The sequence below is a fragment of the Pollicipes pollicipes genome, unplaced genomic scaffold, assembly GCF_011947565.3.
Source record: "Pollicipes pollicipes isolate AB1234 unplaced genomic scaffold, Ppol_2.1 Scaffold_4219;HRSCAF=4965_pilon_pilon_pilon, whole genome shotgun sequence".
NCBI classification, from domain to species: Eukaryota; Metazoa; Arthropoda; class Thecostraca; order Pollicipedomorpha; family Pollicipedidae; genus Pollicipes; species Pollicipes pollicipes.
This window is the reverse complement of record NW_023596448.1, coordinates 19,958,779-19,970,114: the sequence shown is the minus strand read 5'-3', so window position 1 is coordinate 19,970,114 and position 11,336 is coordinate 19,958,779. Positions and strand designations below refer to the sequence as shown.

The window sequence follows — 11,336 nt, the reverse complement described above, 5'->3', positions numbered from 1 at the left end:
CGGTGTTCTTTAAAATACGAAAAGGTGTTGCTACAGCATCTTGATTCGTTTAATATCCTTCATTTTTACCGAGCTCTTGCCTTAACGATGCAATAACTTTGCAAAACTTTGGCCTTAGCATGTTTCTTTTTTTAATTGAGTGAGCGGGCTATCCCTTCATGATGGCATCATCTTAATCCGAAGAGTTTCGGCTCAGGACAAACACGTGAAATAAAACATCTTCCTCACCTTCTTCCTCGGCACTGGTACCACTGGTAGGCTACATCGGCCGGCCTCACCTTCTCCTGTCGCACCGGACCACTGTAGTCGTACACCTGCCAAGCCTCCTTTTCTGTCGACATCGGTACCAGTGGTAAGCGTACATCGGCCAGGTCTCACCTTCTTCTTCGACACCGGTACCACCGGTAGCGTACATCGGCAGGTCTCACCTTCTTCTGTCGACAACCGGTGCCACTGGTAGTCTGTACATCGTCGAGGTCTCACCTTCCTTCTTGTCGACACACGGTTGCCCTGGTAGGCGTACACGGCCAGGTCTCACCTTCTTCTGTCGACACCGGGCCACTGGTAGGCGTACATCGTCGCCGCCTCCCCTATCTTCGAAGAAGGTGAGGAGGAGGCGCCCAGCAATCAAGCCCCGCGCGCCGCCCAGGTCACAGAGCAGCGGAATCATGGGTATGCCAGCGACTCCACCCACGTTCTCGTAGTAGAGATCCTGCCGACGTGTGCGCCTGCTTGGTCAAGTCTTGGAGGTGTGATGCTGAGGTTGAGGGTCCTGAGTTCCGATTCCCGCCGCGGCAGACATCAACAGCGGTGGTGACGACCCAGTGCGAGGCGGCACTTTTGATGTTTAAAGGCTCAGGCCAGCATGGACGTCAATCAGTACCATAATCCAGCAGCTGTAAGTGCCCCAGCAACAGAGGGTCTGTCACGTTGGAGTGTTCCACTCAAACAACGCACTGCTTTGCGCGATGCGGACACATTGGGTTCTGACCGTCAAGCGGAGATAAGAGCACAACGACATGAACGTACCTAACGCATGGTATGTGTTACAATTACCAAAAGTCCCAAAGGTGACGGAAGTAAGCGCAGAATCCTAACCTTACTGTAGTTTAACCCTTGCCCTGATAAAGAGAACTGATGTGCCTCACGCGCTCCTTCTCAGGTCTGCTGAGGATATCTCACCGGCATGTCGTGTGATTGCGCCCAAATTTTCGGCACACAGTGTACACAGAATTGTGCGTGTTTGGATACCAAAGCCGTATGTATACTTTTCTGGTTTCTGAGTAGCAACATTGGTTAGGAGAACTGCACGGTGATCTACGACCAGGGCGAGCAGAGGGTGGCAATGGACGGATTCACCGATTAGCAGGCGTTGGAGACAACACTGTCATATCGAATGAGCTCTACATCATAAGTGTATGTTCAAATCACACTAACTGCATACCCATGCGCCCATATCAAAGAAAAAGTATATCTGTGTAAATTTCGTGCTACGTAGTGACACGCTGTGGTAAATATTGGCATTGATGATGATGATTTGAGACTTCAGGACACGTCGACATCAAAGGTCACATTGCGCCCGTAACGGCGGTTGTGGGTTGTGTTGTTGTAGGGTTGTGTTGTTTTTTAAGCGTCAATGAGCCAATACAGCTGAAAACTGGATGTCTCTCTTAGAAAGAGAAACAGCTGACTGGAGTGCAACAATAAAGAGCCGCCTCCTAGCATGTTGCAATAAGTCAAACATGACGCATGCCGCCCAAAATGATGCAATCGTTCTTCCTTGAAATGTGATGACGAATAAAGCACTTGACAAACTGTCAACGGTGCATTGAATTTACGACAATGAGGCGTTTCGTCGCCACACAACAGGGAAATATTGACATTGAAAGCTGAAATAATCTGATAATCGGAGAGGTGGCATTTAAGCTGGCCTAGTTGTGTCAGTCATTGACCTAGCGACCCAAAATTGTGCACCAATTGCAACATCTGTTGAGGCCAATCCACTGGTGCTGCTTTTTGCAGTTCCCTATGGGTCTTAGTCTGGAGGCGGCAGGGAAGCGCACTGCCCATCCTATCACTCAGTGCGATGAAAAGCGGCGAATCAGGAAGAGGGTTAAACGGCCGTTGACCTGTTAGAGGTCCAGGAGTGACCTGCCGCACTGACCTGATAGAAGACACGGAGACGCGCGCGCGAGTCGCTGATCTCGCCCGTCTCGGCGAACAGCAGATACTCGAACTCGTGACACTTGCGCTCGCACGTGCAGTTGTCCTGCGCGTTCCAGCCGCCGCTGTGCAGCAGGTACTGCTTGTGCAAGATGGCGTTGCGGTACTGCTTGGTGGTGTTGCAGATGGCAGCACCCTGTAGGCCTGCGAGCGTACCATGCGGGGTCGGAGCGGCGTCGAGATGGCGTTCTAGCTCAGTGATATTAGATATATGGATGGGCTGAGTCTTGATGATGGGGGGGATGGGGAAGGAGGCACACGGTTGACAAGGGACCCCTAATGGTGAACACTCTCCTCAAAAAATCGCCACGTTAGCAAACTTAATTGTCATGGGACGCGACTTTCATCCTTTCATTTTAATGTGTGCTTTCTTTAGCTGTACCAAAAGCCAGAAGTCACCAAGAGACCCGATTCTATTTTCATTTTGAAATAATTAAGCTGTAGGAGGAAGGCGTTAAGTGACTGTATGGAAAACCGCCAGCGCAATTCATTTTGCAACAGGCAGTTTGGTAAACTCTTTCGAAGCTGGTAACACTCAGGGGTATTGCCAGAATTCCTCAGGGTTCCACAGAGACATCAAAAATAACGTGAATGTAAGCCCATGCCAGTCTGGAAATGTTCAACCTCATTCAGAATCAAGTCACGGATAGATTATTTAACAAAGCCTTCAGCATGCGCGCCCGCAAGTCTTACGAAGAAAAAAACGATACCCAGTGTATCCTTTGACAACGGCACGGTCTTGTTCGCTTAACATGGTCCTTTATAATGCGTGGAAGGCGCGTTGCTCAGTGCGCGCGGCCTGCCTGTAGCGTGATGTTACAGTTACAGTCATAGTTATTGCAGTTTGGCATATTGATGGCCAGAATACAGCAAGATGCTTGTCATCATCCTGACGATGTGCATTCGACAGCCATGCTATAGGGCAGTCAGCCCCCAGTAGAACGCATTTGCCAGATTAAGATATGCGTCTTCTTCGACTGATTCCCGCCAGCGTCTCACTCAATACTGGTGGGACTGCCGCAGCGGCGATTTTCAAAGTCAAGGTTAAGTGTCCCACTTTTGTGGCATATTTCAAAAACACACTCTAATGAAAGCTCAGGACTAGTTAAGTCTAAAAACAGCACCGGGTACTGTTATTGCAGCACCGGTAAGACATAAAAGGGATACCAATTTGCATTATGTTTCGGTACAAATTACACTCTCGACGCTTTATAACAGCACTACGCTTCTTCTCTGCAATCGGGGCTACAGTCGTCATGATGACCACCATGCGCACCTTTCCAGGTACGAATAAAATAAACTGGCTCAGTAAGCAAGGGTCTGTTGCCGAGGGGCGCATTGGTTGAAGTTTTCATCAGCGCGTCATATGAATTGTGTGACACCCTCATTCCCAGAGCCAAAGTGCACCTCGAAAAGAGCCACTGAGGTAAACGCCAGAGGGGAGAAATGAAAGCCATAGTATAACGTTCGCTGCATCCGCGGGATCATAGCTTCAGTTTAGCGCAGATTTTGGTCCAAATAGAGTGCTTCAAGCTTTCGGAGTACTTATTGTACAAACATTTTGAAACATTAGTGTGTTGTAAACATCACAGAACACACACATTAAAAAGCAAGGCAAATGAAATGCATTTTTTTCGTGGTGGTGAGCAAGGAGTCCAATACAATTTCTCACCGCAAGGGTCGGCTACTTAAAATCAACTTCTGAGCTTTTCAAGAGGATTTCGAGGAAACTGGTATTGCTGATCAAATTGTACGCGTTCGATGCAACAATAAGTAAAAAGTACAAAAAAGGTGGGATCCTCCCTTCGAGGTGTCCAATCTCAAATAGTGAGTAAGGGCTCGGCGTATAAGGGCTCGGTCCACACAATGGCATCGGCGTATGCACACGATGCCACTGTGTGGGCGCTACCTGTCAGTAATATAGATTATCAATCGACGTGTCTGTTTTCAGTCTTTTTCAAATCACCCCTCGACTGTGCATTGTATGAATTGGCCAAACTGCCCGGGGCGCGATGGCCAGAATACGACGGCTCGAGGGAAAAAAGTTATGACCTTGATCGAAGAGTGCAACTGTGTGCATTGGACAGCGCTGGGGCATGTGCTGCCGGTACAACACACTTGTCAGTATTGTACGTCCATTTGATCCGGCCGGCGCCCCGGCAGCGCCGCACTGACTGCTGGTGGACCGACCGCAGCGACAACTTGCAAAGCTATGGCGTCCAGTTCGACATACTCTAAGTCGTGAGCAGCCGCTGCTCACAACATAGTACGCGCATGGTCGCACCCTCTGCTGGTGCGACCATGCGCTTACTATGCTATTCCCGGAGTTATCTGCCGTCGACCTAAGTCGCTCATCGGCCGCCATGACCTTTTTAGTTCGAATAAAGCACTGCCAGCGCATTGCTAACTGCGTCAGGCTTGCCTTTAGCGTTATGACCAAAATCCGGCGGCTCTAAAAAGGTACTTAAAACCACGAACGCAGAGTGCGGTGTTGCCGCAGCGGCGATTTGAAAGTTACGCCGTACAATGTAAGACACTTTAAGTCGTGCGTGGCGGGTTCGGTCACGTGCGAACGATGCCATTGTTAGAGCATCGCCGGCCCCATTGTACATCGCTCTTTGGACTACACGGCCTTTCTGGTCGAACTAAGCTTTTAAATTTTATTGCTAGCTGGTTGCGGTCTGCCAGTAGTGAGATGGCCAGAATTTGGCAGCCTGGGAAGGCTTTGATGCCCTTCGCCGAATGGGCGAATCCAGGATTTCGTGAATGGACAAAGACGGGCATTGCGGTGTCCCTTTGGATGGTTTGTCTTTGAAAATGATGGTTTTTGGGGCCATTGTGGTGCTTCCTGGGATTGGGTGCTTCACCTGATTGGGAAATGGGTGGCAAGATGGGTGCATGGTAGAATAAAATGCACGGAACTTTTGGCACTCTTGGATTTTAGTTTCATTGTAAAATGATGGTGTTGGACCCTTTAAATGGCCTTACTGGATTCGGTGTCTCCTAAAAAATAAGAGCTATGGTGCGCCACATTTAAGGTTTTGGTGATGCCCGCCCAAGGGTCCAATCGAGGATTTCATCAGGGTGTGCGGTACATCATTGTTATTCCCTTGGAATTTGATGCCCCTTGCCAATGAAGGGTCGGGGCTCTTTGTGATGCTCTCTGGAACTGGACGCTTTTTCAAAATAAAGATCATTATGCCCCTAATAAAGGACTTTTTGCTCGCTCACTAAACAGGCCGATTCAGAATTTCGCCAATGGAAACGGCATGGACATTATGGTGTCACTGGAATTTAATGGCTGTCAAAAATGAAGATTTCGGTTTTTCTTGGTGCTGCTGGAAGTTGTTGCGTTTTGAAAACAACGGTTACGATGCATCACGCAATGAAGGTTTTGGTGCCTCTTCATCACGAGGCTTTAGTGCCCCGATGAGGCACCAAAAACTTTATCGGGCTCACGGGTGTGTGGAGGGGGGGGGGGGGAGCATGACCCTACGCCTATCCTCTAGATCCGCCTCTACTTCAAGATATTTGGTATTTTTGAGCTTTTCTCGGGCCCCGAAAAATGTAAATCGCTGGCTCCTGCTTTGTACCTGCTTGGGGAATGGGCCCTCAGGCCCATGCCGACACGTAGCCGACTATGCGTAGTTGATGGTGTCTGACCGGCATATAGGCCCTTATCCACTCAGGGGGGCCCTGAGCAGCGCGCAGGACCCTCTGGATGGCACTGAGGTACCGGCCCTGCGGGCTGGACCCCTGAAGGCGGCCTTAGGTTGGCCTTTCAGGCCCACCGGGCCCCCAAATTGGGCCCTTAAATGTAGGTCCCGAGGGGTCCGCAGGGCCCCTCGAGACCCAAGGGAGGAGGAGTGGACGTGTCCCCTGCGCTCCCCCCCCCCCCCCCCTCATGCCTGTGCCACTGGACTGAAGTGACGCGCGTAGACGAGTTGAAAGTTGTGCTGCACCACTTTCCTCGAGGCGAAGTGACTTACCCGGGGTGTGGGTCATGAAGGGCAGCAGACAGCCCACTTCGCTGTGCAGAATACGGTTGAAACAGTTGGCTTCGCATCCAATGTGGGAGTACTTGTCTTCGCGGTCTTTGCAGAAGTACTCTCGGCTGGGTATTGCCTTGAACTGCGAGCCGGAAATGTGAGTTACCCGCGAGACTGGACACAAAGGAGTTCACAGAAACGACCGCTCCAAACAAAGTGGGCCGCGAGTCCCAGTTTTCAGAAGTTGTTTGCTATGGACTTTGGTTTCATACAAGGAAGCCGCTTGTTTAAAACGAGCGACTCTCGTTCGCTTCACTGCCCGAGGAAGCTACGTCTTCGGCGACGGAAGGGGCAACCGGGACGTCACGCTGACTCGGACGGACGGACGACCGGTCGGACGGATGAATGGACCAGTGGACGGATGGACGGACGGACGGACGACCGGTCGGACGGATGAATGGACCAGTGGACGGATGGACGGACGGACGGGCGACCGGTCGGACGGATGAATGGACCAGTGGACGGATGGACGGACGGACGGACGACCGGTCGGACGGATGAATGGACCAGTGGACGGATGGACGGACGGACGGACGGGCGGGCAGACATTGCTAAAAAAGAAGACTTCCATGAGACCACATGAGTTAGTTGACTATCATGAGACTTTTATACTATTTTGAGACTTTTATGCTATTTTGAGACTTTAAGAATATTATGAGACTATTAAACTATTGTGAGCCTGTTAGACCACAATCAGGTTACATGACTTTGACCCTGCTAGAAATACAGGAGAGCATACATAAACCAATCACTGGTAAACATTAACTGGTACCACTAAAGCCCAGTGATCAGTGGTACAGACATGAAAAGCAGGGCACAGGGTATGGATGTGGAAAAGCATGTACATGGAAAGATGCAAAGATGCATGGCTTCGCTGGCGTATCGCATGGGACACGGCAGGCGCATGCGCAGACTGATCACACTAACGCACACTTGGTCACCGTTATAAAAGCCAGCATCGACTGAAGTCTGGACATGGTATGAACTATGTAGCCTCATTAGAACTGCAAATGTTTCAAACCCTCAAGTCAGCTTTACCAAGAATGTGTCAGTCAAGTGCTCCATAATTTGTGCTTTGCATGCTAACCCCCCCCCCCCCCCCCCGCCTAGATGTTTCTGGCCCGTGATCGGTGTTATGAGCGTGCGTGCTGCGGCCTGCGCGCTTCTCCAGCGGTGCCTGAGACCTACCTCCTTGAGCACCATCCTGACGTCCCGGCCCTTGGTTTGCGTTAAGAGCGTGCGTGCTGCGGCCTGCGCGCTTCTCAAGAGGTGCCTGAGACCTACCTCCTTGAGCACCATCCTGACGTCTCGGCCGTGCCGCTGCACGATGGAGCTGCCGTGCGTGCGCACCATCAGACGCGGGTCGTCGGCCGGGTCGTGGATCAGCACGCGGAACCCTGCCGTCAGCACCAGCACCCCACAATCGCCGCGGTCCTGGTCACTGTTGTCATCATCCCCACCTTTGCCAACATCCTTATCACCACTGCCATCAGCAACGCAACCGCCGGCGTCACCTTCATCAACAGCAACCACATTAGGCCTCCCTGAAAGAAAAGGGCCAGAGATCCCGCTCCCCGGAAATTTTCAGAAAGCGACTTGAGAATGATAGGGTGGCTCTTCTAGCTGAGAGTGCTAATGTTTGTATGAAGTTGTTCTTTATTCAGCTTCTCCAGCCTTGATGGGCCAGAATTGTCTAGCCGCGTTGTAGCTTCACGATACTTGGGGTGAGCCCAATTTTTCAGACTATATGGGAAACAATATCGTCAAGTGGCGAAGGGCCAGGTCATTCTGGATCATCAAAGCTGGAGTAGCTGAATAAAAAAAAACACCTCGTACGAAATATAGAGCTTCTCATCTATGCTGCTGAAATTTCTAGGACCTTTTCCGCGTTTTCAGCAATTTCAACCGGCCTTGGGGTGGCCGTTGAGTACGACACGCTCGGAAGGGGTCGACCTGGCCTTCCATGAGCTCTCAAAAACTAAGACAGCTAGAGACACGAAATCCACAGCGTAGGAAATTATTATATGAGCTCAATGATTCAGATCATTAGATTCTTATTTCATGACTTTCGGCCCAATAATGGCAAACAAGGTCGTACTATTGATGGAGTTCGAAGTGTCCTCCGATCGCATTATGCAGTTATCTTTAACCTACATAGCTCTTATAAGCAAAAGGTCACTGGCGTTCATTTCAGCTCAGTGACCCTCATCTGCCCTCAGAACGTCAAGGTGACCAAAAAACTCGGAGACTGTTTTGATTTTTGCATTTAAATAAGCGTCAAAGACTGCACTAGGTTGTATGTTCCAAAAAAACAGACATTGATAAGAGTTATTTTAGGCATGATCTCCTCTGATCCTCATGACGTTCAAATAGGGAAATCACGACTAGGCAAATAGGAGATGCACGGCTTCGTGTAACATTCGATTGTCGCATCGGACCAAAACGAGTTCCCAGGAATTTCCTTAGCTGACAGCCATGCAATGCCTACGGAAGGCTTTGACCTACCGTAGGTCAGCGACCCTTACAAGGTAAATATATTTGTCTATACCAAACTATCGGCTATTTCGGTTATCTACAGCTACACAAGTGAGGCGGAGTCATATGACCCCGTTTGGAGTTATTATAAAAAAAACCTTCGGGGGTCAAATTGACCCAAACCCGAGCAACGCGTTTTCATTTGTAACTAGTCCGTAAACTTAAAAGCCATGGTTTCCATGTATCACCAATTAAAATATATCTACGAGATCATGCCGGTCATATTCCGAGATCAGGCACTTGATAACTTTGTCGAAGGATACTAGTTGTAAAATAATTGCAGTAAATTCGTTTATAGTATGTTCTTGCAATATATCATAGTGCAGATGTGTGGATTTAATACCATTCAATATTCTGAGGAGAATTTATGCGTTTGAGACCTGGCTTGATATGGCATAAGTTACACACCTTGACCGGTTCAAATCAGAGCAAGATTCAGTGGTCCGCGAAGCATACAACAACGATTTCCCCAGTGCCGTACCGCTCATGGTTCTGAAGATGAAAAATACTTGCACTCACTAATTTTACCCTGTTGAACTTTTTCTGGCCCACCAAAGTTGACTTGCACAGATGGTATCTAAGTGCCACTAATCTTATACAACTATACCGTTTCCCTACGCCATTTTTGGTGTTCTGCAAGAGTTTGTGTCTGCAAGTAGTTTTTCTCCAAGAGGCAGGGGAACAAGGGAAGTCAAGTAGCCATTGTCCAGTGACGCAGAGAAATTGCCTGTTTGTCGAAGGTCAGGATCATTATCCCCATCATAGTGAACAACACAACCTTTGAGGATAACTACCCCACCCTGTTATCAAGCGATGCGGCGTGGGGAGAAGCTGAACCCACGGGAAAGCCTGTGTGGGCGCCAAAGACAAGTACCTTTATTTGAGTTCTTCGGTCGCAGTTGTAGGCGTAAGTTGAAACAGCAATATCTTGTAAACACTGGGATCAAACTACATTATTGTTGTATTTCGGTAATATGTGGTTCGGAGTGCTGCGAGAAGGTAACTTAAGATTTCCCAGTCTTCTCGCACTAATTTCACATGTTTTTCCGCATCGCATGACTGGCGCGCTAAACGTTGAGGTAAGCTCCATGCCAACCAACATTTCTGAAGTCACACTGAGAATTGTAGCAGGCGCAACAGCACGATTGGGTGGGTATGAAGTGCCCAAAGTCTGTAACGCCACTCTGTGTCGCAGTTCGTAAGACATAAACAACACCTCAGTCCGTGGCGGCCACACATGTCTTGCGCAGAATGTGTTTCAGTCAAGTTCTAACAAGTCATAACTAGAAACTGTTAAGACATATTACCACTTCATGTATCTAACCTTCCTCGCCTCTGAACTTCTGTTGCTTATCGTTGAGCACCAAGTAGAGATGATTAAAATGGCCACTGGTCTTGACAGGCTCATCTGAAATGACAAAACGGTTTTGAAACGACACGACTGGCATTCAGCTGGAGAAAACGCGATGCCACCACAAAATGTTAGGAACCAGGACCTTTAATTCTCTAACTCAGAAGGTCTGTAAATGGGGCAAAACATGAACAGATTGTAAAGTGTACCCCACCACTATCATTTTGACCCGTCTCTCTTCCAATAGTTTCAGTTCGATTTGTCTTCGTCCGCCCGGCAGGACTCTGTTTGGGCCACATGACTACGTTGTATTGGCATCAAAAAGGCTTTTAGGGGATAGCAACGGCGCATTCGCACATCACAAAACAGGCCTGGCCGCATCATCGGAACATATTTTCAGTTCATCGAGTTGATGACAGCAAAAAGATTCCATCACGTTAATGCGCATCGGAAGGCATCATAACACACGGCCTCGTTCTTCAACAAGCAGTTTGGCTCCGGGCCTGCGTGCTGATCTCCCAACATCGCCCGAAGAGGTGAAATGTCGGACTGTGGCTGGCGCCGCACCGAAATGACCTGCGTTTATTGCGGCCCCGGGCTGTGTGTGTGTTACCTGACACAACACTGCGCGGTCCGAGAGTGATTTCATGCGCAACGGGTTGAGAGAGGAAAAAAGCGAGTGCGGTGAAAGGAAAAGGGCATGGGGATGGAGGAAATGTGCGTATAAGGACAGATAATGATAGATAGAAAAAGCACGGGAAACTGAGACGGAAGACAAAACGAAAAGAATGCAAGAACTAAGAAGAGACAACGATAATAGCGTGACAAAAATGATAGTAATGAAAAAGAAGTGGAAATATTGTTGTGGACACACTTACTGGTTTGGAAGGTCTGACATATCCCCATTTCTGTGACGACCTCGGTCCACCGACCAGCCCGATCGCAGGTAACGTTGCGTCCGAAGTAGCACTGTCAGCAGAGAGAAGCATTAGCAACACGTTATCGGTCAGAAGTCATGCCAGGGGGGTCGTGATATTCTCTGTCAAGTACAAGAAAATGTCGTAGAAAGGGTGGGGATTGATAATTACGATCTCCATTGCTGCTTTCTCCTCCACTCGGCTCGAGAGACCGCAAGGTTAAAGCTGGTGATTTGTTTGGTGTTGTTATTTTGTCATTTT

The 11,336-nt window shown here is 49.1% G+C and overlaps 1 protein-coding gene across 1 annotated transcript; it reads right to left on the bottom strand.

Moving 5' to 3' along the window:
* Positions 1-224: 224 nt before the first annotated feature.
* LOC119094967 (uncharacterized) lies at positions 225-11,114 on the bottom strand. Its single transcript, XM_037217877.1, has 7 exons — positions 11,037-11,114; positions 10,132-10,215; positions 7,557-7,669; positions 6,213-6,354; positions 2,165-2,367; positions 643-712; positions 225-331 (listed from the first exon to the last, which is right to left on the bottom strand). The coding sequence occupies exons 1-7, from the start codon at positions 11,062-11,064 to the stop codon at positions 225-227; spliced, it is 747 nt and encodes a 248-aa protein (XP_037073772.1). The 5' UTR covers positions 11,065-11,114.
* Between the last annotated feature and the right edge of the window lie 222 nt (positions 11,115-11,336).

Coding starts and splice junctions, on each gene's coding strand:
- LOC119094967 (XM_037217877.1), bottom strand. CDS start 11,064: ATGGGGATATGTCAGACCTTCCAAACCA. Junction 2,368..6,212: donor CTTCATGACCCACACCCCGG/GTAAGTCACTTC, acceptor GTACGCTCGCAG/GCCTACAGGGTGCTGCCATC. Junction 332..642: donor GCTGCTCTGTGACCTGGGCG/GCGCGCGGGGCT, acceptor CGATGTCGACAG/AAAAGGAGGCTTGGCAGGTG.